Raw genomic sequence first — 23,771 nt, forward strand, 5'->3', positions numbered from 1 at the left:
TATATATAATGGGCTTGGAAGACCTTGCAAGGCATATTTATCCAATGACGCATAGCTTCTTTCGCACTCCAGGAGGAGGCCATGAGCACCGAATTCCGCCCATCGTCCCAACAGAAAACCAGAATACCAAGAAAAAAGATGGAAAGGAGAACAATAGACCACACTGGGCCCCCGATACGGATAAAATTCTTCCCAATACGAGCTTCGACTTCTGTACTGCTTTCTTTGACGTTCAGTCTACAGACTCAACGCAGACTCTGGCGGAGAAATATGGAGAAGTCAGAGAATACCTAGGAGGTGGCGGTTGGGGAGAGGTACGGCTTGCTCACAAATCGATTAACGAAGACATATCTGCTACGAAGCCTTCTCACCATTCCAATACCCTTCCTTCAGATCCTAAGCTCTTACGAGCTGCTCGTAATCCTGGCAAAGAGAGTATCGCGGCGGCGAATACTTCTTGGGGCTCGGCATACAAGGCTTTGACCAAAGCTCTCCAAGTTTTCGGTCGTGAAGTGAAGTCTGATACGGCTGTCATGGACAAGACGCGCCAGCAACACAAATCTTCCGCCAAAGCTGCCGAAACCCTACGTTTGAATCTCAAAGCGAAATCAGAAACGCTTGTCGCAATCAAGATATTCCGACCTACCGTGCCGCTCTCCAAAATGAGTGAGGGGTTCCAAGTAAAGCATCACTTGTACCGACCAGATCAGGAGTACCTCGACATGGCTCGACTCAACAAGTTTGAGAAGAAAATGAGCAAAGAGTACTTTTGGAGTTGGGACTTGGATCACCCAAATGTCGTAAAGGCCTTAGACTTGATGCGCGATGATAAAGGTCGCCTGTGTATAGCGCTAGAGCTCTGTGGAGCCGGCTGCTTCTTGGACTCTGCCCGTATGGGAGACATCGACAGGCAGCCCCTCGAGAGAGAAGAAGCGGATTGTTTCTTTATGCAGTTCATGCGTGGCTTGAGCTACTTGCACAGTCGTAATATCACTCATTACGATTTGAAGCTGAATAATCTCATATTAACGGTAAATGGATGTGTCAAGATTGCCGACTTCGGACACTGCCTGAACTGGGCAACGATGATGAGGCTTCCTCGCGGACATCGAATAAGACCTGAAAGTCCACAAATGCTACCCCCGCAGTGTTTTAACGACAGAAGAGAGCTGTTCGATCCACGAACTTTGGATATTTGGGCAGCTGGGATGATCTATATCTTGTAGGTTCATGTGAGGTCTCAGACTCTTCTCTCTCCGAGAAACTTGCCAACCCCGTATCGCATCTTGTTTATCCCCCAGAGATTTTGACAAACCAGTGCTGATGTATTCCCCATCAACACAGAATGCGGACCGGAAAATTGTGCTGGGACAAAGCACATGTGAGCAACAAGGATTACGCCAGATATCTTCAGTGCAGAGGAAAACAGACCTTTGAGCTGTTCAACCAGCTTGGAAGCGTAGGTCCTCCTTTCTTTTGATGCAAGCCCTCTCAAACATGTTGACTGTCAAGTCACTGACAGTTCTACGGGGCAAAGAAAAGCTGTGCTGAAGTTCTCTACCGGATTTTCCGTCCAAAAGCCAACCAGCGTGTCATGACTAACGGGATCCTGAACTCGGCGTGGGCGAGGGAGACTCATGTTTGCTCGGCGGGGAAGCTGGGTTTGTAATTTGGTGTTTAGTGCTTGCTGCATGCCGAGGATTTCGGTGGCTAGAAACCTTGTCTTGCCTTGGGATGATAGGGATCTCGGAAGAAGAGAAATTTGGAAGGAGTTGACTTGGGTAAATCGCACATTGCCTTGCTGTGCACTTGCAGCAAAGTCTGATATGAGAATATAGCTTTGGCTCTTGGCAAAAGAACTTTTCTCTTGAGGTCGAATGTTAATTTGTGCACGAGGAGAAATTGATTGTTCGGGTATTTTAGTCTAAAAATTATTGGTTGTTGACATCTAAGCGAGCCTCCGTTTTGCCTGCCCACTGCCAGGGCTCATCTCGGCGAGATGCGGGAACGTTGTATCATGACTGAGATACTTGGGGAGTTGTAACAGGGCTGGATTCAGAGATAGCTTCTTGTGAGGTTAATTATCTGTGTCGCATGTCTTTGAGTTAACTTTTTGAATCCCTTGACAATAGAAGGAACACGAAAGTGAGATGATGAATCTGATAACATCGAAATTGCACATTGTAGAATGTACATCTGTAGAAGTTGTGAGGTTGAAGCTCTCCCCTTAAAGAATATTTCTCGTGCTTCAACTCTATCCATAAAATTGCTGGTCGCCTAGAATCCACAAGGAGCTCAGTTCCTGGCGCCAGAGGCTCATCATCGATGACGAGCTTTGGATGGGCTACTCGAATGTCATCGTGCAAGCTGATCAGTCATGGGTTAATTGTGTTGTCAAAAGGCAAGGAGCGAGAGTAACAAGATAAGCATCGGCAGATTTCTAAGGTGCAACATGCTGTGGATTCTGTATTTATGCAGGAGATGTTTTGAAGAGGCATTTCTCAGGGGTTCTCGCTTGAGGAGCACGGACAGCATGCCGAACCAGGTGCATTTAACCGAGCCAAACGCATGCTCAGTGCTTTCCCCGACCTGGCTCCTGGTACCGCATGCTACTCTACTCCCCTTTTTCAGTGCTTTAAAACCGGATTCTCTCCACAATAAGGAATGAGCATCACGCTATGGTATCAAGCAGATTAAGCAACGTGCCGCATTGCTCGGCGGTACATAGCTTGGGAGGAAGGTGGCTAAGCTTTAATACAGGGGGAGTATGCGAATCTGGAGGCAATCACCGAACGATGTTCCAACCGTTGGTTGGAAAATGTCTAAGTATGAAGCGAAAGGATCCAGAGCCAATTGTCCAGCGGCTCGATGCTCTCGCAATTGACATTTTGTTGGAAACACTGTATGAATTGACTTGGCACTTACTACGAAGATCGGACTTTCTTGTTCTTTTCACTTCACCCTCGGATCAGAGACAAGTTCAACTCCCTCACTAGTCTCTGTACGCTGCGCACGCGCTTTGATATTCTGACTTTCAGAAGGCACGCCATCAGTCGCTCGACTGAATTGCACTTGTTAATTGAAAAATAGAAAGTTTATTTCGATGGCAGTGTGGCAGTCATGAGGCTCTCCTCATATCTGACGCGTTCGTCCTTCAGGACAACATCCCTTACCATCTTTGTTCCATTTTTCTTTGCATATACCGCGAATGCGGCGGGAATATCCATTTGTCCACCAGCCAACTGGACCGAGTCCAGCCTAAGCGACCTCCGCCCGGATTATTCTGTTCCTCTGCCTCCATCATCAGGAGACTCGACAGTGATGATGACTATCATATCCAAGCTGGGGAACTCAACTGCCCCTACACAGGCGTCACTGGAATTGAGGTAGACCAAAACACGTGTAAGAAGCTCGCAACCGAAGACGATATCACGGTCGAGAGGTTTCTCTTTCTAAATCCTGAAATCGATCCGGACTGTGGAAACATTCAGTCACGAACAGAATACTGCACTGAAGGATGTGAGTATCAATACACTATTTCTTTCGGCTAGCAACTGACCAGTGGATCCTTGATGGTCAGTTATCGAGCCATTGAGAGCTTGGGATGGCCTCTGTGGTCCGAAGCACAACAATGCAACGTGCGTCGGCATGGATTATGGTCAGTGTTGCAATTCGGAGACCTGGAAATGTGGGGACTCAGAGTAAGTAACTCTTCAGCGGATGGGATGTCTCATTCCCATGTCAGGATGATACTACAGTTACATTATTCACTGACTTGATTTCGTACATCTCAGGGAAGATTGCGCTCGAGGCACTTGCTATGAGGGCACATGTGCTGGTGACAGAGTATATAGCACAGATGGCACCTGTGGGCCTAAATTCGGAAGCCGTCTCTGCGCCGGGAAATGGGGTGATTGTTGCAATCTGAATGGGAATTGCGGTACTGGTGCTTCTTTCTGCGGTGAAGATGTCTGTTAATGGGGGAACTGCCAAAGACCAGTCAGGAACGGCAGTGTGCTACCCTTCTTACTAGCAGGTAATACGACGGATGGTACCTGTGGCGGCCCGCAGTCTTTGACTTGCAATGAAGTGTATGGGAGTTGCTGCAACAAGGATGGAATATGCGGATCACTCCTGTCTGATTGTGGAACTGGATGGTACGTCTCAACTGCTTCATGTCAATCGCGGGCATTGATACCTTTACCATAAGCTATTCAGTGGCGGAAATAATACTAAACTGAGATTTAGTCAGCCAAATTGGGGTACGTGCATGAGCACAAGTTCAGTGTCAGTGGTATCTTCAACGTCCATTACCACTACCACTTCCAGCCCCACTTCCACATCATGCACTGGAATTGGGTTCGCAATGAGACCCCCATCTGGGTCCTTATGCGGCATCTCAGCGATCCCAGTTGCAAGAAAATAGGGCAGGAATATTGACCACCTACACGAGCGGGCCATCTGTCACGCACCCCAAAGCCTGCGCTGCAATATGCAGAAGGACAGCCAAATGTACCAACTTCTACTTCACGTTTAACACGACTTGTAACTTGATGTACGGACCCGTCTCACACCTCGCCAGCATCGACGGAATCAACGCGCACAATATTAATCTTCAGAAAAGCGGCATCACCGTCTACGATCTCTACACAATGTCATGTTTCACTTGCTCGACATCATGCTACAAAGCTGCTATCGCTACTCCCGCACCGGCTGGAAGTTTGTGCAATGTCCAGGCTAATGGGATAGCGTTGGCTGGGTCCGGCTCGCTGGCTTCGTACACGGCTGGCAGTCCTTATACTGTAAGTATTGAAGAGTGCGCAGCTGTCTGCATGCGTATTGAAACATGTACGAATGTGTTGTTTGTAGTTGGGAAGAACTGTGATTTGAAGTTCGGACCGCCGGCGTATGTTCTCAATCACAGTGGCGGTAATGCATTGTCGCTTTTTGATATGTCTTGTTTTACGTGTATTTACTAGCGAGATTTGTTTGGACTGTTTAGTGGTAACATAGCGTTAATTCGTATATTTACTACTTTGTGTCTCTGGAGCATACTTGATGGAGCCTGGGAGCTTTTGGATCATCAATCAACAATGCTGAAGCGAGGCGCTAAGCTTCCCTTTCCCCGCCTACCTACAGCCTGGAATTTCGTTGCACTCCTCGTTTATTTGTAGGCTGTCCATCCCATCCTGCCATCTCCGTCTCTACAAATAGTGTAAGTGTGTTCCATATGGCAATTGAGGGAAGAAATGATGGGAGTCACAGGACTGACTGAACTGGGTATCTAATCTATATCTACATTTAAAACTTGAAAACTTTTGAATTTTATAATTACCTTTACAGGTAATATCTCTCCTGTTGGAATTTGACAATGTAGCCTGGACGTAATGGAAAGTACTGTGCTGGGGAGCAATGGAGGAGCATACCTATAGGTACCTTAATACTCAAGGAAGCCAAGTGTCTTCCCACGTGGAGTAGCAGGCTTGAGTATCTTTCGATATGATACCGAAAATGCGGATGCCGAGACTTTTAAATAGAACATAACTTTCTCGTATCAAAAACAATTCATAGAAAGTCTAATATTCCGAATTTCCAACTCGTACTCTCTTTTGAACCTCTTATGTTAGTCCGCGTTCCGTTCGTCCCTGCTATAGGTACCTACCTACCTACCTACCTACCTACCTAGATTCAATGCAATCCAATCCAATCCAATCCAGAAAAAATCATCATAGTTCTCATGTGAAGCGAGGTGGATGAATACCTACTTACTTTAATCAATTCTACGCGTCCGGTTCCGCGGACGCACAGCTGTGCGTTCCGTACCGTACCCTGGACATGTTACCTGCCTTACCTAAATTAAGAAAAAGCTTCGCTCACGTAGTCGTCGTCGTCGTCGCATGTCGTACAATGCAGTAAGCGAACGCAAGCATGCTTCATCCTGGGAGAGAGAGGAGAAATGCCGAAAAAGCTAGATACCGTTATAGTACGAGTCTAGAACTTCTGCCGAGTGTGAGTGCCGGGTTGACGATTTGAAGTCTTACCTAGATTGGGACTACGAGTAGATCACGCAGTTTTGGGTTTTTTTTTTTTTTTTTTTTTTTTTTCTTTGGCTTTGGTTGGGTTTGAGTTTAAAAGGTACGAATGTAAAAGAAGGTGGTGTTGTGGATAGGCAGGACGATGACGATGACGGGTACTGTGGAGTGGAGTGGGTTACGTGGCTACCTACCTTTAGATGGAATCGATTAAAAGGGCATGAGGCCACAAGGCACACACACATGTCGCACCAAAACCTACCAATGCTGCTTTTGCGATCGTACCTCACTGACTTAGAGAAATCGATAGTCGCTTGCGTGGGTACATAAAATTAGATTTCTTAAGTAACGAAATCACAACTTCTGAGATATCTGAAAATTGCATTAAAACTGCGTATCTTAGCTATGAATTATTGTTCCTAGAAACAATTAATATAATCGCGTTAAAGCTGATGATTCTATATATGATTTCATACCTCTAGGTAGGAATTCTCGCTTGTTAAAGTGGCATGTGTACCTGATACAAGGGCTTATTTGTGTGTTAGTGTGCCTTGTGGCCTCATGCCTCTTTAATCGATTCCCTTTAGATAGGCTATGGGGAAGCAAGCACATGCAAGAGGTGGGTGGTGACTGTTTAATCTTTAGTGTTTAGCAGGTATGTTTTGGTGCTCCGATGCACTTCCAGGCCTTTTCAAACGCCGAAGTGATGATGTTCACGATAATTGCAAATATCCACTGTTCCGCATAAGTAGGCCTGCATAGTATGCATATGGTGATGGCATGGTGCGCTGCGCTGCTGCATGTGATTGTGGGTAGGTAGTGGCAATGGTATGTTCGGTGTAAATGGACGCATGAGTACAAGACACGTTGGAACTTCCCCCAGATAATTTACTTACGGGAAGCCAAATGAATCACTTGTGCGGAACGTCCTATACGCAGCGTACTGCATCCAGCCCCGCATCTACCCAGACCGGCAGTCAAATAGCGGAGGGATTGAATTCTTAATTTTCCTTGACGTGAAGCAGAGCTTGCGAATCCCTCGACAGTAGTCCGTCTTTTAACCGACACGTGCAGTGCCTGAGCGACGAAGCTTTCGTCTGAACATCTGAGTCCGTGGATCGGAAGGGAGGCTCGTTCACTCATCCCTTCAAGTTCAGGCAATACAAGTACAGCCAAGAAAAGGACAGATAAGGTAGGCCTGACAAGCGAGGTGTGGTGAGAAGAGAGTGTGTGTGGTATTTTTATTTTTATTTTTATTTTTATTTTTATTTTTATTTTCTCTGGGGTGAGTAGTGAGGTGGTTTCAGTGGTCGCGAAGCGGGCTAGGGTACCAGATTCTCGGGGTTGAATGCTTCGATGGTGGTAGGCGAGGCCAGGTCAAGGCTAATTGCCTGCATACGTAAATTACCGTACCTTTCTTGTACGAAAGCAACAGGCGAGGGATGATGTCTAATTCGCCTCCTTTAGATCAATAAAGTATATAACGATAAGCTGACAGCATCATGGATTATTACTGTATTGCGTAGAAAGGATTGCGTACATTCATTCCATTATTATTCTTACCAACTCCTGCGGCGATACCGACTCGACCGACTAGTGACTGCCGTCAGAGTCAGACCTGAGAGGCAAGTCAAGGCTAATTGGTCCCCACAGTACTGGCCCACTGGGTTCAGTTAGATTCAGCGAACTCAGCTCCACTCCTCCCGAGTAGCTGTACGAGTATGGCAGTAGTCTTAGTCCTCCTGAAGTCCTGAAGTTCTTGGTTGGACACGACATTTCCCTGGTTTGGACTTCTTCCCACCCTTGGGACCAAGACCAAGACCAAGGACAAGAACAAGAACAACGACACCTCCCTAGATAGGCACGATAACCTTACATAAGGTACCTAGCCTAAGGCAGGTACTTACAGTACAGTACAGTACAGTATTGTAGGTACTTTAACTTTACCTGCGCGTCCTAAGTTCCTAACCTGACCTACTTGACTGTTGGTAAACCTTTCTCATCAAAATCACGCACTTCAAAATTCAATCACTGAGGCCAACATTACAGTATTACCTATTTATCCCATCGCACGCACAAGCATTTGTGACGGCGCACGGCATTGAATGCAACTGACACCCTCTACCCTACCCCTTCCGCTCCGTCCGCCCCGTCGACGTAATTGGTGCGCCGCCCGCCCGCCCCTGCTTCGCTGGCCTGGCTCACTACTACTGGCTGCCCCCGATCAGCGTTCTCCTACCTGTTGAATGCGAAACGATCGACTTTTGAAACGCATCCACGCACAGCCTTGCCTTGCACCCTACGCCTTGGCACCGAAGAGTCCCCCGTTCACGTTCCCCCTGCCCTGACTTTTTATCCTATCTTGTCCTGTCCTGTCCTGTCCTATTCTCAACATCTTCAATTTCTCAACAACACCACGACTTCGACCCTCAATCATCATCTGCAGTCGATTCCACGAGGAAGCTGACCTTCCTTTCCTCCCCTCCCCTCTTCTTTCCTCGCTTTGCCGGACAGCATTTGCTGTCAATTGCTTGCACACGATGTTAACATTCCGGCGAGCTCTGATAGGAGCTGCTTGCTTCCTCACCATGCTCTTCCTGACCACCCGATCACACACATCATCACCGACAGATCAATTACCTCCTCAAACCTCCGAGTCACGGCAGGCCTCCGAACACACCAGCGAGACAGGCCACACACAAAAGACGCTCGTGTCGAGTTCGGGCGAGAGGCTGCCCAAGAAGCAGGCAGGGGGCCAGCAGCTACTGATGGACATGTCTCGCGCGCCCCTAGTAGACAAGCTGGCATACCAGTTCCCGTACGACGTTGAGGTCAAGTTCCCAGCCTACATCTGGCAGACGTGGAAGTACACGCCTGCGTCCGGGGAGTTCGGGGAGAATTTCAGACCGGCTGAGGCGTCCTGGAGTGAGAAGCACCCGGGATTCATACACGAGGTCATCACGGATCAGGTTGCGGTACATCTGCTGAGACATCTGTATTCGAGCGTGCCGGAGGTGTTGGAGGCATATGATGCGATGCCCCTGCCGGTGTTGAAGGCTGATTTCTTCCGCTACCTGATCCTGCTGGCCAGAGGAGGGATCTATTCGGATATCGACACGCATGCCTTGAAGTCGGCTGCAGAGTGGTTGCCGGAAGCTGTGCCGAGAGATGCGGTGGGATTGGTGATTGGTATTGAGGCGGATCCGGATCGAGAGGATTGGGCGGACTGGTATTCGAGACGGATTCAGTTCTGCCAGTGGACGATTCAATCGAAGCCTGGACACCCTGTTCTGCGGAACATTGTCGCTAACATTACGGAGGAGACGCTGAAGAAGAAGAGATTGGGGACGTTCAAGGGGTTCAATGACAAACAGGTCATTGAGTATACAGGACCTGCTGTGTGGACGGACGTGATTTTCGATTTCATGAACGATCCAAAGTACTACGATACCTCAAAGAGTGATAAAAACATCACTTGGAGGGATTTCACTGGGATGACTGCTGCAAAGGTAGTAGGAGACGTGGTCGTTCTTCCAATCACCAGTTTCAGTCCTGGAGTCCAACAAATGGGAGCAGAAGACTACGATCACCCAATGGCTTTTGTCAAGCATGAATTCGAAGGTATGTAGCCTCTTTTCATTGTTTGAAGCAAATCTAACTTCTGCAGGTACATGGAAACCCGAACACCTTCGACACATTGGCGTAACCAACGATCCAAACGACCCTAACAACCCTAACAACAAAGACAAACAATTGTAAAACCAACTACCAACCTACTTTCACTGTACATTTTTTTTCACCACCCAGGCGCGACAAAACAAAACTCTCTTCTTTTCATACTGCATTGTCAAGGCGTACACATTCTCGAGTTCATATGCATAAGCGGCGCATGGACACTTCCCAGTCTCGATCCGAACTGGCTGAGGATCCTCCGATCCGACTAATAAGTTCTTGGTACTTTTCCTTTGTTTGAGCTGGACTTGGAACGAAGAATTGGGGAGGGCATATCTGATTTTCTTTTGTTTCTTGAACGCACAAAAATAGATTTGGGTGGGAGTCTTGCCTTTACTGTTTGTTTGGTTCATTTGAAGAACCGAAAAGTTGCATTTCCTGTACTTGGACAATGCTTCCTGCGTTTGTTTGTCTCTGGCTTTCAGATGATAGTTGGGCTTGGAAAGCAATATGATGGATGGATGTGATCCATTCCGTTGGATCCAACAGCACTCCCGCATACCTTGTCCTTGTCACCTGCAGTCTCGGATTCTTGGAGGAAAAGCAAACGGCAAGCAAGCATACGGGTTGATTGAGGAGGGAGGAAGAGAGATAGAAGGATATGAGTACACAGAAATGAAACGAAGAGATCACAGATCAGAGATGGAGAGGAACACGAGTTTTTCAAGGGCTGAAATCTTGTGTGTTTGTTGTTGTTGTTGCTGTTGTTGTTGATTGGATTTTTGAAGTTCTGTTTGTGTTGGGGTTTCGTTTGTTGGACTAGTCTCCCTGCTCCAGTTTGTGTGAGGGAGGAGAGGAGAGGAGTGTGGGTGGTGAGATGGGATTTTGGGGATGTGATGGCGATGGAGAGATGCAAAGATTAGTCCATGGACAGGGAATGAAGCACTGTTTATGCAGATGACTTGAATGGTGAAGGGAAAGGAAAGGAATCCTGCATAGAGCAGACAGTTGGCAGAAGGTTGGATGTGGATATAGATATGTAATAAACGAACAGTTTATCAACAACTCCTTGATCTGTGCATTTGAGACCTAGCAGTCAGTGGGACCGGTTTCTTTCGATGTTCACAGTGTGGTAAGTCACCTACCACTTATGCTTTCACCTATCCCGAGATAGCACGGTAAACTCGACAAAAACCAAAAACAACAAACGGATACAGGAGAGAGAGTTCACCTACCTACCTACCTACCTACCTCTGCACTCGTACCCCTTCCACTCGAGACTTCGCGTGATCATCATGTCACTTTTATGGCTGCTATGTACTCGGTAAAGTCCTTGCATACATCACACAAATGTCTCTTTTCCCCCTGGCCTCCCCTGTCCACACACTCCCAACGTCATTTGTGCTCAGATGTAACCAATGTAATCTAACCAACCCACCTTGATGAGATGAGATGAGACGGATATTCAGGGGATTATTTCCCTTTGTCTCTTCTCGTGCCACGTATGGTATGGTAAGGTAAGGTAATTTTTCTTGACATTCCTGCTTATTATGTTGATTAGATATCGATGAGGATTTTTGGATTTGGAGCTTCTAGAGAATTTGTTAGTTTACTTATACCTTCTACCTATGAATTGAATTGGGGTAATTGGGACTTCTAAATTGCTACCTAGGTACAGTGACTCGAAATTATGTTCTGTTCATGGGGTCAAGCAGATGTCTCCATATATTCCTATCTGCCAAGGTAAGGTTAGGTATTGTTGACAGCTTCGCTGAGTGACCTGAAATCAGGGGATCCATCCGGGGGCGGAACATCCCCGCCCTCTTCCAGGTTTCGGCACCCGACGCGACCCCGCATTCTCGGGAGAGCTCACTTCTAATGCGGCTTCGAGCTCTGAGCTACTTACAGTACTGCCTTAGACCGAGCTCCTCTCAACTACAATCTACTTTCGCAATTTTTCCTGTTCTCGTACCTATACTATAATGTATTCTCTCGATCACTTCACCTACCCCAGCATATTCGAGTGAGCATTGAGGAGCGACTTGCCTGCCTGCCTGCCTGCCTGCCTGCCTGACTGACAGACTTATTGGGTAATTGAGTACCTGCTATGACCTATGGGATGAAGTCGCTATGATGCATAAGGTTATGTGTCTGGGAAATAATAGCTTGAGAATGGGAATTGGTGGGATACGAGGTTGGGGTTTTGGATGTGGATGGAGGAGTTCGAACGTAAGAGCTGCCGTTGGATCGAGCAGTGGAATGGCAATGGCAAGGGCTTTGAAGAGAACAAAGATTGGAGCTCCGAAAGCCAGGATACTGTCTGCTCAGAGGAGAGGTCTATTGACGAGTAGTTACTCTATCGGTCCCTCAGAGGTACTTTCCCTCCCTCTTCCACCTCCCCATCCCTCCTCTCCTCTCCTCTCCCTCTTCTCCCTCCCCTTCCCCTCCCCTTTCCATCCCCCCTCCTCCCCCAACACCTCAAACCAAACCAAACCCCAGCTAACCTCCCCCCCTCCCCCCTCTAGCCCCCCCTCCTCCCACACACAATCCCCCAACACTTCTCCTCAATAGTCTCCACCCACGGCGACCGACCCGCGCTCATCTCACGGAGCCAGAACGAGCGTCTTACATATAGGGAGTTGGATGAGAGGAGTACGGCGCTGGCGTTTGCGTTGAGGGAGAGGGGGGTAAGGAAGGGGGATAGGGTTGCGGTTAGTTTGGGGAGTGGGTGGGAGTGTGGGGTTGCGACGTATGGGGTTTGGAAGGCGGGTGGGGTGTTGGTGAGTTGTGGGTGGTTTTCTTTTGGTTTGGGTTGAGAGGGGGTTATTTTGGGGGTGGACTTTGAGGGGGGGAAGATTGGGTTTGAGGACGGGTGGGAGTGTGAGGAAGGAGAGGGTGACGTTTTGAGGGAACGACGCTGTATTTTGAGGTGTCAAGTGAGGAAAGTGGAGAAAGCGCGGCAGGAGGGCGACAAAGGGGAGGGTGGATGTCAAGTGACCTTCTACTGATGATGTGGACTGTTGACATATAGACTTATTTTCTGGGCAGTTAGGAAGTCCGAATTGGAGCAGAACGAAGTCTAAGGATCATTGCCGGAATTTTTCTTTGGAATTCTCAACTTCAATTCCCAAAGCTAACAACCATCTCAGGTCCCTCTAAACCCAGCATTCAACTCTCCACAAGTCATCGCCGCGCTCTCACATCTCTCAGCCGCACACCTAATAATAAGCACGGAAACGAATCTCCCTTTCAAACCACCACGTGAGAATATCTCACTCTTGAAACAGATATGTCCGGATTTACATAAGAGCAAGGTGGAATCGTCGGCTGTACCGTCATTGAAGAATGTGATTTTGGTGGATAATTCCGATGGGAGGGTGGATGTTAGTAAAGTTGGGTGTACGGTGGGATATGGAGATTTGTTGGAGGAACAGAGGGGGACGAGAGGGAAGGAGGTGGTGCTTGAGGAGGAGATAAAGGTGGATGATATTATCAATAGTAAGTTCTGAGTTCCCTTTTATATTGTACCCGAAAGATGCGGAGAACATGCGGTTTGATTTTCTTACATTTATTGTGTCTCATCCTTTGCCCGAAAGAGTAACACTAACTCCCATAGTCCAATTCACTTCAGGCACTACATCAACACCCAAAGCCGCTTGTCTAACACATACCGGCATCCTCAATAATGGCTACTTCATCGCAACCAGAATGGGTCTTACACCCGAAGACATCGTATGCTGTCCTCCTCCCTTATTCCACTGCTTTGGCTCCATCCTAGGCTACATGGCAACCGCCACAACAGGAGCCGCTCTGCTCCTCCCCTCCGAAGCATTCAACCCCACCGCAACTCTCCTCTCCATTCAAGAAGAAAAATCCACAGCACTTTATGGCGTAGCCACCATGTTCGTCGCAGAACTCGAGCTCCTCGCCAACAGAGTCGTCGAATACAAAGGCTTCGAACATCTGCGTACTGGTATTGCAGCAGGCAGCTCAGTTCCCAGCAGTCTTATGGAGAAGCTTCATAAGACGCTCAATCTCACAGGCCTAACAATTTGCTACGGTATGACGGAAACCAGCCCTGTATCATGCATGACCACACCCGACGACCCCCTCATCAAGCGCGTCGACAGCGTAGGCCGCCTACTCCCCCACGTCGAAGCAAAAGTCGTCGACGTCTCCGACGGCAAAACCATCCTCCCCATCGGCCAGCGCGGCGAACTCGTAGTCAGCGGCTACAACGTCATGAAAGGGTACTGGGGCGACTCTGCACGCACCGCCGAAGTCAGGGTCATTGAGAAAGACGAGAACGGCAATGAGAAGGTGTGGATGTATACGGGTGATGAAGCGGAGATGGATGAGGAGGGGTATGTGAAGATTACGGGCCGGATCAAGGATTTGATTATTCGCGGAGGGGAGAACATCCATCCGTTGGAGGTTGAGAATGTGGTGTTTAAGATGGAGGAGGTTAGTGAGGTTAGTGTGGCGGGAGTCCCGGATGAGAAGTATGGGGAGGTGGTGGCGGCTTTTGTGGTTGTTCATAAAGGAGTGAGGGTGGGTGTTGATGATAGGGGGAAAGGGGAGGCGGAGATTGATGGCTTGAAAGCGGGAGATGGCAAAGGGGAGAAGATCCTGACTAGGAATATGATTAGGGAGTGGGTGAGGGAGAGGTTGAGTAATCATCTTGTGCCGAGATATGTGTTTTGGGTGGATGAGTATCCCAAGACGGCGAGTGGGAAGATTCAGAAGTTTAAGTTGAGGGAGATGGCGACGGATTGGGTTGCTGAGGACTAGTTCAGTGTAGAGAAAGGTGCGGCTCATGGGGTGAGATGTGTATATATTTCAAAACCGTTTGCATTGAATCGAATGAATTCATAGACTTTTGAGTTTTCACTAGCAGACAGGGATGACTTGATTTGGTGAATCTCACAAAGGTCGAGGAAATAGCAAAACTTGCCTGCCGCTCGCCAGATTTTCCTGTATATGAAGACTTCAAAGAGTAGAAAGGAATATAGAAGACTCTCTCTCATCCATCCAGTACAGAGCAACCAAACTACGAGGTCTTAACGACAAACATAGTCATGGTACCGACTGAGATATCGAATCAATCATTCGCTGGCAGCAAATTCCTGGTTTCAATACTGAAACTGTTCCCAACGACTTTGCACTCAGTGTCAATTCATATCCGCGGGAGGGAGCGTGCGTCGTTTGACTTGATTCTGACAGTTGTTGATCTTGATACTGCACTTGGTCAATCCTCATGGATTGTCCGATTCATCCAGACACATCCCTTCCCTTTGCGCCAGAAGCCAAATTTGAGTCCCAGCTTCCATCTCGATTCGAGTAGGTGCATCGCAACTCTAGCGTTAAGCGAGGTCCTTGTTTACTTTACTCAAAACAGGAAGAAGGCATGTCGATAAACACGCCCCACGACTGTGATACAAAGACCGAGATGACTTCACTTCGCACAATAATCATTCTGGACCAGGTGAGAGCACGTATTTGCACACCACCCAGAGGAGACCTCAAGAGGATACTTGGCGTCTCGCTTAGACCACGCCGACGTTAAAACCATCAAACGGTACATAGCCAACATGAGAACTTAGGCTGCTGCATAATCAGCTGGGTAGAATCTCATATAATGTGAAGTTATATGTACCGAATACACGAGATAGTAGGAATACGACACGAACTGACGGCCGCTCGATCGGTAGACGGCACCCCGCTGCCGATCCCAAACGATGCTAAAAGTGGGCCACTCATGTAGTGATTGATCAGCATTCTTAAAACTTGTATGGGTATTCAGATATTACTGTTATATGTCTTTTCTGAGGTTGTGATTGCTGAAATGAATTGATCTATCATCCGACACGTCACTTCAGAGAGAATTGAAGTAGAATATCAATAATGCCAACAGTATTCAAGGAGTGGAGGCTCGAAGGCCAGAATGGTATCGACAATTTAATCTGCGGGGACGCAGAAATGCCGACGAAGCTCAATGATCACGATGTTTTGGTCAAGATATATGCTGCGTCACTGAATTACAGAGATCTGGTCATTGCGAAAGTGAGCACTTCGACCCAGCTATCCAGGACATTTATCCTACAAGAGCTTCTAAGCACAAATAATGACAACTATCTAGGATGTCAAAGGTCTCACAATAAACCACAATGTAGTCCCTGGCTCAGACGGTGCTGGAATCGTCGTCTCTGTTGGGGAGCTGGTAAAGAGATTTTCACCTGGCGACAAAGTTGTTACTCACATGCTACCGAATTTCCCAGAAGATGCATTTCCAACCATGACGGATATCAGTGCTGGGTTGGGACATGGCGTTGATGGTACCATTAGAGAGTTTGGTATTTTCGATGAAAGTGCCTTAGTTCGCATGCCAAAGAATTTATCTTTCGAAGAGGCTGCTACCCTCACTTGCTCAGGGCTTACTGCCTGGAATGCATTGTTTTGAGCGGGAAAGACTTTGGGGAAGGATGATACGGTGCTCACGCAGGGTACGGGTGGCGTGTCCATAGCGGCTTTACAGGTTCGTCAACCTTCCTGGAAAGATGTAGTCTGATCACTGACATAATGTAATTTGTAGTTTGTACATGCTTCCGGGGCGGCGGCCATCTCAACCACTAGTTCTGAGGAGAAGGCAGCACGTCTCAGCGCTCTTGGCGCATCGCACGCTATAAACTATCGAGACGATTCGAATTGGGGCGAGACTGCTAAATCACTCACAAAGGATAAAGTGGGAACCTCTAACGTCATCGACCTCGGAGGTCTATCCACTCTATCGAAGTCCTCGAAAGCAGTAAAAGTCCAAGGTGTGGTAACTTTAACCGGAGTGCTTGGAGATGGTGAGCCTCCGAGTATTATGGATGCGCTATGGAGGGTTTGTTCTGTGAGAGGGGTGATTCTTGGATCGAAAAGACAGTTTGAAGAGATGGTGATGTTTGTAGAGAAGCACGATATCAAGCCGGTGGTTGATGATCGAATCTTTAGTTTTGATGGGGCCAAGGAAGCCTTCACTTGGGTTGATGACCAGAAACATTTCTCTAAGGTCGTGATCAGGATAGCTTAAGCATGGCTAGCTGTGCTGTCTTGTATTGGTTTCCATGATACATCGAGTCAAATCGTATTAAATTAGACCTTTCAACCTTTGGCAAAGACTTTGCAACTGCAACAAAAATGTCATCAGTTGAGTAAAAATGGCAATATATTCTTAATAAAATGGCGATTTGCTATCCGCCTGAGCCTCTCACCTCTTCTTTCCCAGACCTATGGAGAAATATCATCACGTACCAGTAGCACTCTCATCCACGTCACTCTCCAAACGCTTCGCAAAGTTCAGTTGAAAATCCTTGTGTGACTTCTTCTCCGTACCAACAACAAAAGGCATGAGAAATCTCAGTCCGGTTAAAGTCGCCTGCTCTCTGAGCAATAGCCCCGCATCCCCCTCATTCTCCGTCTTCACGACACTCCATCGACTCCATCCATTCAAGCTCATCGGTGCCTGGAATACGACGATCATACCATCTTCTGTGTTAACAAAAGCTGAATGAGTGATAAATGTGTTCGCACCGAGGAAAGCCATGGGCACCTCGATTGTCACAGATCTGTATTCAGGCTCTGTGCCTTCAGGGCAGAAAGATAGAGCTTTGGTAGCGAGGAATGAGTCTTTAGGTGGTGTGGAGATTGGCTCATTGTGCGTTGCGAGTGGTTGTTGGCTCTGGAAAGCAGCATGGTCGTGAAGTAAGGCAAGTGCTGATGACAGAGTTGCTGATGCTGGCAGCGGTGTTTCTGTCGTGACTTCATGCGTTGACCATAAAAGCGCTGGAACGGTTAGTTCATTTCCTGTGTAATCAGAGCAAGGAAGTACTAACAGGTCATTTTCTCGTGTCGCAGGTATGTTCGACCTCCTTGCTGCAAAGAACAGCCAAGTGAGCTGGGTAAGGGTCACGGGTCAGCGGCTAAGCCTGAGCTTGTTCGTCGATGTATATGACTGTTTGACCTAAACGTAAATGAGACGTGAAAAATTAAGTATTTCTTGATGCTCGGAGAAGTCGTCGTTGATGTTAAAATAGTTGTCAAGTGTTGGTTGGGAATGTTAAGTGGCGCAGTTAAAAAGGTCAACTGAGCGCTGAGCGGCCGCTTCGTTCTATGCCTAAATGGGCTCAGGAAATGCAGATAAGACGAGCAGTATGTTACACAAAGGGCCCAAGAATGAGTCAGTGTCCAGTGTATTCATGCAAGACTATTCTAAATACAGTTTCTGGTATCTAAATATCAAATTGCTCGCTTCCTGACTTCTAATCGAATCCCAAATTAAAATGTTACGAGAGGACTAACAAGAGTCGGGCGGCCCTTGACGCTTGCAGCCTCAAGGGACCTGAGATTTGTAAAGTCTTGTACCCATTAAACAAGCCTTAAAAACTGATTTTAGCAAGTTTATCGCCTCCAGCCCAAATACACATCGGTATTAATTCCTGCATCATCGATGGCGTCTGTTCGCCACCTTTATTTCTCGCTTATCATTCCCCATGTAAATATCAATAGCTTGGCGCTGGGAAATCGGAGCTGCAACACAATCCTCCAATCCCCTCTGTCTTTTCAATATCATCTAATCATCACATCTCTAGCTCTTACCACCCCTCTTATTCTGCCCCTTCCTTCTCCTCTTAGCAGCCTCCAACTGCCGCCTACGTCTCATGGGAGCCAGCTGTGATCCACTCATCGGACTTTCGTCTTCATCCTGTTCCTCGTCTCTCTTTCGCTTCTTGCCACAGAATTCAGGACTGTCAACATTTTCAATGGGTCGTTTTCTACTAGGACCGGCGACAGGAGGTGACTTGGGTTCCAGGTCAGCGACACTCTTTCCGAGATCCTGCTCAAGACCCTTGATGAATTTGCAAGCACTTACGTGCGCGAGAATGCCTTTCAACGTTGGAGAAGTGACCGCCAGGCCCCATACAGATTTTATTGAGGCGATGAGATTGGAAGGAATGTTGGCTCTCCCTCCTTGATAATTTACTACATCGATTGTCCGGCTGGGGCTGATTTCGCTAGCTTTGAATACCAGCTCTCTTTTGGAGAGCTTGACATCGCCCGATTCGTGACCCTTTTTCATGAAGCCAAATGGGAGGGCATGTGAGGCTCTATCAAACCTCCTCAAAAATTCCACCGGCATCTCCCCATCAATATCATTTGCAAATCCCCACTTGTTTGCTTCGTCCAGTGACCGCTGGTTGTTCTCGGAATACTGAATCGGCTTGCCGTCTGGTAGACAGGGGATATTGTTCGGAAAATTCCAAGGGGACTGCAGCCTTTCGATGGTTCGAGAATGTGCCCATCTCTCACGACCGTCGCCCTTCGGACTCTGATCCAATTGCCGTCACGCTGTTGGAGATCGTACAGGAACTCTCCAGCGCGGATCTTGAAACCATTTCGAACTTGAGGTTTTGCGTCGGGACTGGTGCTTCCGAATCTTTCAACGGACTCTACCTGGACACCTCAGACGTTATTTGGAGCACTTAACAAATCCCCATTGACAGCCCCCGGAAGGCGGAAATGAGTGCAGTATCTAGGTTCAGACGCAATGAGGAGTCTTGAGGACGAACACTTACCCCGCGATAAATTCGAAACAGCCCATCCACCACTGGCTCAGCAGGATCAAGATCCACAGCCTCAGTTGGTGCCTTCGGATGAAGTTCAATCCGCACAATGTCGTCCTCGGGCACTAGTCCCCGCCGCCTCCCCTTGTCAGAATGAGGCGCCGGACTAACCATATATCTAAACCCATTAGGAATATCCGCCCCCCTAGGAGCAGGAGTGTCGCGAAGGAACTGTCCTCTATCATAAGCTAGCATATCGGGTGGAAGTGGTTCTGAGAGATTACTAATCGTTGTTCTCCAAACCCCTTTTGCGACATCTTCGACGATTTCTGGTCCGAAATTCCAGTCTCTGACTACGTTGCGACGTTTCGTTTCTTGGGCATCCTCTGCTGGAATGCCGAATGCTTCCCAGTGGTTGGCGATATTCATGTCCTCATATGCACTGGCAACATTGGCTCCTGGATCTCCCTTCGACTCCGCTTCCTCGAAAGCCTCCTGCTGTTGGTCGCTAAATTTATTGGTTGCGTTATCGTTGTGCAGCCATATAACAGGCTGCGTGCCTGTGCCGTCATTGTATATATAGACTGTTGTTGGGACTACTTTCTTCTTGGTCACATATCCTCGAGTGACGACGCCGAGACAGAAGTTTGTCTTTTCCACGTCGTTGACTAGTTGAAGTAGAAGGTCGATGTGATTGACATCTAAAAACTCTTTCGCGCTGTAATATGCGATATGCTGATCCCGCAATGGTTTTTCTAAATCGGGAACTATATCGACATGCGCGGTGATCTTTTGAATCCATTTGGGACTGGCTAGTTGTCGGCGGAGTCCACTCGTTGTGATGTGTCCGCGAGGGTCTACGGGGATGTCTAAAGCTTCTTTTACGGCTCGGAGACCGTTTGCTAGTGCGTGGATGGCGCAGAGGTTTGCCCCGGCAGATGTGAATACAGGCGTGAAGCCAAGGGCTAAGTATGGTAGGAGTTCTGAGCGAACATTATCGGGACAGTTGATCGGGTTTACTGCTGCCAGCACGTTTACTGGTGGTGGGTTCAGTTTGCCTCCACCTTGCGCTTTGGGGTTAGGTCTGGGTAGCATCCTCATGAATATTTTAAACAAAGCTTCAATTAGGAGTATTATGCAGCAAGAACAAGAGATTATTGATGCCGAGTACCGAGTTCGTTGTGCATTAATGGACGCATCAAGTCTTTCATCCGCCGAACAAAGAGGAAATCGGTTTGACCGGCTGGCAAGACGAATGCAGGGTTTTCAGCGAGGGAAGCTAGAGGCTCATCGAACTTGCTTAGTTGTTCTTGAAGGCCCAGCATCGTGTATTTTTGCCTCTTGTTTGCGTGCCCCCTTTGCTGAGAGAGTTAAGTAACCTTGGCAAACACCTTGAACTCGATGGAAGGCCTAAGATATCAAAGTCGTTATTTTTGGAGCAAGCTCTTAGAATACTGTCAACGTAATGGGTTAGCTCAGAATACTTATTTGGATTTTTGAGGTGACGAGAAGTCCAGAGTGGCAGTGTTGAAAAGCATGAAAAAACCAGATACCCGCAGAGGTGGAAATGATGGGCAAGGGGCAAATAAGAAAGCACGCAAGCTGAAATTCAGTGGTCTAATTGTGAGGCTACTCAACCTATTCAATAGACTTCAGTTCTCCCTACCCCACAACTAGGCAATGCTGCAGCTCAGACTCCCCACGGTGACTTTGTGGGGTTTCTTCCGATAGACAGGCGCATGTGCTTCTCGGACAATGAAATTCTTGCTGTGAGAGTCACTCGTTCCACCCCCCATACCTCATATCATCAAATTTTCAGATCAGGACTCCAGCTATGTCACCCACCCCTTCGGACGCCTCACCCTAGACCAAACCGTCAAATGATTGGGCAATCTCCAAAATGCACTTACTCAAGCAGCAGGCATGGGATGCTTCTCAAACAAGCCATCAACCCTCCTCAACAAATCCTCCTCCAACCCTTCATCATCTCCCTTTCCCTTCCCATCCTTCTTCTCTCCCCCAATAATAACCGCCAACTCATCCAACAACTCGCAAGTCTCAGACGGACTCGCAATCCACGCTGTGGTGCCCACAACCCTCGCCTTGAAATCGTTGCTCCCAGCACTCAAGAACTGATCACCTACATGCAGCGTCCTATCTCCTCGAATCGCTTCTCCTTCCTCGCCCTTTCCCCCAGCATTCCCATGGGAGCCTCTACCAAAGTACTCCTGACAGACCAACACACCCCAGCTCTTATCGCCAATATCCACAAAGACATCATTCCCACCGTTGAACGCACAAAACGGCAATTGTCTGCCCACCTCACTCATCTCCAATTTCTTCTGCACGACCAACACTGTCTCCTCCAGACTCTCTCTTGGGAATTTAGCGCCTGGGATGGACGGGATGATTCCAACGGCTCGTTCCTTTCGCAGGATGGTTGCCGAGAGGGAGAGGTTGGTGACGCATTCGCGGAGGGAGGATTCGGCGAGATCGAGGAGAGCGGTTATTGTTGGCTGGGTCCAGGTGGACATGCTGGGGAGGATCCATTGTCGGCGGGGGAGGTGACTGAGGAGGAAGGGAGAGGTTGGTGAGTAGTGGAAAAGGAAGTTAGATTCGCCACCTGAGATGAGTGAGTCGTCAATATAAATTCCACTTTTCCTTGACTCTGAGCTGAAGAGGAAGCGGACGTACCCATTACTATCAGATTCTGCTTTTGGGCTTCGGTGAGAATTTTGGAGGCTTTGACAGCTTCCAGGAGACCGTGAAGGCGACCATAGTATCTCTCTGCTTCGGTGTATCCAGCTGCAGTGACGATGCCGATTTTGGTGTCATGGCTCATGAGGTCTGGATACAGACGGTCAACTTCGTCTCATCTCAACGGAAGACGCCAAAATACTCACAGATAATCTTCTCAATGACTGGATTACTCGGCTCCAAGCTCTGCCCATCATCGTACCTGGGTATAGTAAGCTTTGCTCACTCACAACCACATCCAGCGCAGAAACCACTTACAGCGTAACATCACCATCAAACGTCGCAAGATGCAGGGGTCCCGTAGCGGTAACACCCATAAGCTGCGCCGTATTCAGAATAAGTCTGATATCGTTAAATGAAGGCGGGACAAAACGTCTTGATGAAATGAATCGCTTTCTGTCCTGATACCGAAATGCATCTGCGAGGGGTAGACGGGTGAAGAATGTACCGATACTGGGAACGAGGAGTTTGAGCTTCGATTGGCCTTGCAGTCCGACTTGTTGGTGGGCGACTGCGAAGCGTTAGTGGGTGTGCATTGATGCAAGGGTTAAAGGGGATAGGATGCGGGTTACGCACTGTGATCATCAATCATTCTCTCGACGTCGAGCATGATTTCGGCGTATCGTCGATGGGCTAACTTGGCCATTTGCTCGACGGTGTGGCTTCGAGTCTCAAATACACCTGTTGGCTGGGAGTGGAGTACGAAGGGGACGGCGAGGAGGCCTTTGATCCATTCTGCAAATAATTAGACGACGTTTCTGATACTTCGAGGGCTGTTGACGTGAGATATGAAAAAAGACAGTATCGGTGCGGGCAATCTCCGGAATGGCCTCGAAGGGACTCATTTGGGGATGCATCGACTGGAAGATAATGGAAGATTTCAGAAAAGTAGAATCTCTGACAAGTACCCAAATTCCACCGAATCTTCCGCATCCATCTTGAAGATTCGAACCCAGCACGAAAGTCCAACAATACAATAAAGAAAAAAGCGCCAAATTCACTCGAACCTCAACGTAGTTCCTCATCTTCTCCGCTCCTCATAACCCACTCATCGAACCCCTGCGAAGCTCCTCAACTCCAAAAGAGAAACAAAAAATGAACATACCGATAAATTGATCCCTCCTATGCGTCTTCAACGCATCTACATCTCATCAGCACAATTCAAATCCCACTCCTCCAATCCAGTCCCGTCCAGTCCAGTCCAGTCCAACTTTCATCATCCCATCCATCCACCCCGCATTCCCTCAACGCTACCTAGGCCGTAGGTACAATCCCGCCTCCAGCACCATCCCTTCATCGTGAATTGGGGCAAGAGAAAGACTCACACTCAACACGATATCTCGTCGTCATCTTCGCTTTATTTCTCTTCCTCCCAAAATACTTCTCCTTCTCGAGGTTTCCAAACAATCCCTTCCCTCCCTTCCTGCTTAATCAGTAGGTAAATATCCAACGTTACTGTAACCCCCTCTCCTCAGCCTCAATCCCAGGTCCCTGGAAGGGTGTTTCTTCAAGATCAGTCAGTCCCAAGATCGTGATATTTCTCGTTCTGAGAGACAATGCTGCAAGTTGGAAGCAAGTGGGGAATTGAAATGGACGTGAGGTTGAAGTTGAAAGCTGAATTGGAGTTGAAGTTGAAGTTCAAGGTGAGCACGAGGTACAAGACAAGCTCCAAGCTCCAAGCTCTCTAGGCACGCTTGCTGTCCCG

General features: G+C 48.0%; 10 protein-coding genes across 10 annotated transcripts; 6 read left to right on the plus strand and 4 right to left on the minus strand.

The window, feature by feature from the left end:
* Positions 1-44: 44 nt before the first annotated feature.
* SAT4_1 (serine/threonine-protein kinase HAL4/sat4) lies at positions 45-1,226 on the plus strand (the record flags this gene model as incomplete). Its single annotated transcript, XM_058497630.1, has 1 exon — positions 45-1,226. The coding sequence occupies one exon, from the start codon at positions 45-47 to the stop codon at positions 1,224-1,226; it is 1,182 nt and encodes a 393-aa protein (XP_058352356.1).
* A 2,405-nt stretch (positions 1,227-3,631) lies between these two features.
* On the plus strand, positions 3,632-3,928 carry ONS95_004275 (uncharacterized protein; the record flags this gene model as incomplete). Its single annotated transcript, XM_058497631.1, has 2 exons — positions 3,632-3,701; positions 3,795-3,928. 2 exons carry the CDS (start codon positions 3,632-3,634, stop codon positions 3,926-3,928), a joined length of 204 nt encoding a protein of 67 aa, XP_058352357.1.
* Positions 3,929-4,553: 625 nt separating this feature from the next.
* ONS95_004276 (uncharacterized protein) lies at positions 4,554-4,979 on the plus strand (the record flags this gene model as incomplete). The annotated part of the gene is made up of 1 exon (XM_058497632.1): positions 4,554-4,979. One exon carries the CDS (start codon positions 4,554-4,556, stop codon positions 4,977-4,979), a length of 426 nt encoding a protein of 141 aa, XP_058352358.1.
* Positions 4,980-8,572: 3,593 nt separating this feature from the next.
* OCH1 (membrane-bound alpha-1,6- mannosyltransferase Initiation-specific) lies at positions 8,573-9,791 on the plus strand (the record flags this gene model as incomplete). The annotated part of the gene is made up of 2 exons (XM_058497633.1): positions 8,573-9,653; positions 9,700-9,791. The coding sequence occupies 2 exons, from the start codon at positions 8,573-8,575 to the stop codon at positions 9,789-9,791; spliced, it is 1,173 nt and encodes a 390-aa protein (XP_058352359.1).
* Positions 9,792-13,134: 3,343 nt separating this feature from the next.
* On the plus strand, positions 13,135-14,587 carry ONS95_004278 (uncharacterized protein). Its single transcript, XM_058497634.1, has one exon. It carries the CDS (start codon positions 13,188-13,190, stop codon positions 14,493-14,495), a length of 1,308 nt encoding a protein of 435 aa, XP_058352360.1. The 5' UTR covers positions 13,135-13,187; the 3' UTR covers positions 14,496-14,587.
* Positions 14,588-15,608: 1,021 nt separating this feature from the next.
* Positions 15,609-16,290, plus strand: ONS95_004279 (uncharacterized protein; the record flags this gene model as incomplete). Its single annotated transcript, XM_058497635.1, has 2 exons — positions 15,609-15,767; positions 15,844-16,290. 2 exons carry the CDS (start codon positions 15,609-15,611, stop codon positions 16,162-16,164), a joined length of 480 nt encoding a protein of 159 aa, XP_058352361.1. The 3' UTR covers positions 16,165-16,290.
* A 386-nt stretch (positions 16,291-16,676) lies between these two features.
* Positions 16,677-17,785, minus strand: ONS95_004280 (uncharacterized protein). The gene is made up of 3 exons (XM_058497636.1): positions 17,582-17,785; positions 17,001-17,531; positions 16,677-16,875 (listed from the first exon to the last, which is right to left on the minus strand). The coding sequence occupies exons 1-3, from the start codon at positions 17,586-17,588 to the stop codon at positions 16,766-16,768; spliced, it is 648 nt and encodes a 215-aa protein (XP_058352362.1). The 5' UTR covers positions 17,589-17,785; the 3' UTR covers positions 16,677-16,765.
* A 548-nt stretch (positions 17,786-18,333) lies between these two features.
* On the minus strand, positions 18,334-18,825 carry ONS95_004281 (uncharacterized protein; the record flags this gene model as incomplete). The annotated part of the gene is made up of 1 exon (XM_058497637.1): positions 18,334-18,825. One exon carries the CDS (start codon positions 18,823-18,825, stop codon positions 18,334-18,336), a length of 492 nt encoding a protein of 163 aa, XP_058352363.1.
* A 41-nt stretch (positions 18,826-18,866) lies between these two features.
* ONS95_004282 (uncharacterized protein) lies at positions 18,867-20,410 on the minus strand (the record flags this gene model as incomplete). The annotated part of the gene is made up of 2 exons (XM_058497638.1): positions 18,867-19,199; positions 19,322-20,410. The coding sequence occupies 2 exons, from the start codon at positions 20,408-20,410 to the stop codon at positions 18,867-18,869; spliced, it is 1,422 nt and encodes a 473-aa protein (XP_058352364.1).
* Positions 20,411-20,943: 533 nt separating this feature from the next.
* On the minus strand, positions 20,944-23,766 carry ISN1 (IMP 5'-nucleotidase). The gene is made up of 7 exons (XM_058497639.1): positions 23,392-23,766; positions 23,172-23,207; positions 22,643-22,801; positions 22,325-22,577; positions 22,213-22,268; positions 22,004-22,156; positions 20,944-21,932 (listed from the first exon to the last, which is right to left on the minus strand). Exons 1-7 carry the CDS (start codon positions 23,414-23,416, stop codon positions 21,220-21,222), a joined length of 1,395 nt encoding a protein of 464 aa, XP_058352365.1. The 5' UTR covers positions 23,417-23,766; the 3' UTR covers positions 20,944-21,219.
* Between the last annotated feature and the right edge of the window lie 5 nt (positions 23,767-23,771).

This window comes from Cadophora gregata (assembly GCF_030347475.1).
Source record: "Cadophora gregata isolate MNR1 chromosome Unknown scaffold_14, whole genome shotgun sequence".
Classification (NCBI taxonomy): domain Eukaryota; kingdom Fungi; phylum Ascomycota; class Leotiomycetes; order Helotiales; family Ploettnerulaceae; genus Cadophora; species Cadophora gregata.

Excerpts from the sequence above, each read along its gene's own strand:
- ONS95_004278 (XM_058497634.1), top strand. The coding sequence starts at position 13,188 with ATGATATTATCAATAGTAAGTTCTGAGTTCCCTTTTATATTGTACCCG.
- ONS95_004280 (XM_058497636.1), bottom strand. Across the intron at positions 16,876-17,000 it reads CGTGGATGAGAGTGCTACTG|TTGCAAAGTCTTTGCCAAAG; the intron begins GTACGTGATGAT and ends TTTTTGTTGCAG.
- ISN1 (XM_058497639.1), bottom strand. The coding sequence starts at position 23,416 with ATGACGACGAGATATCGTGTTGAGT. Across the intron at positions 23,208-23,391 it reads GACGAGATATCGTGTTGAGT|ATGCGTTGAAGACGCATAGG; the intron begins GTGAGTCTTTCT and ends GATGAGATGTAG. Across the intron at positions 22,157-22,212 it reads AGTCATTGAGAAGATTATCT|ACCTCATGAGCCATGACACC; the intron begins GTGAGTATTTTG and ends GTCTGTATCCAG.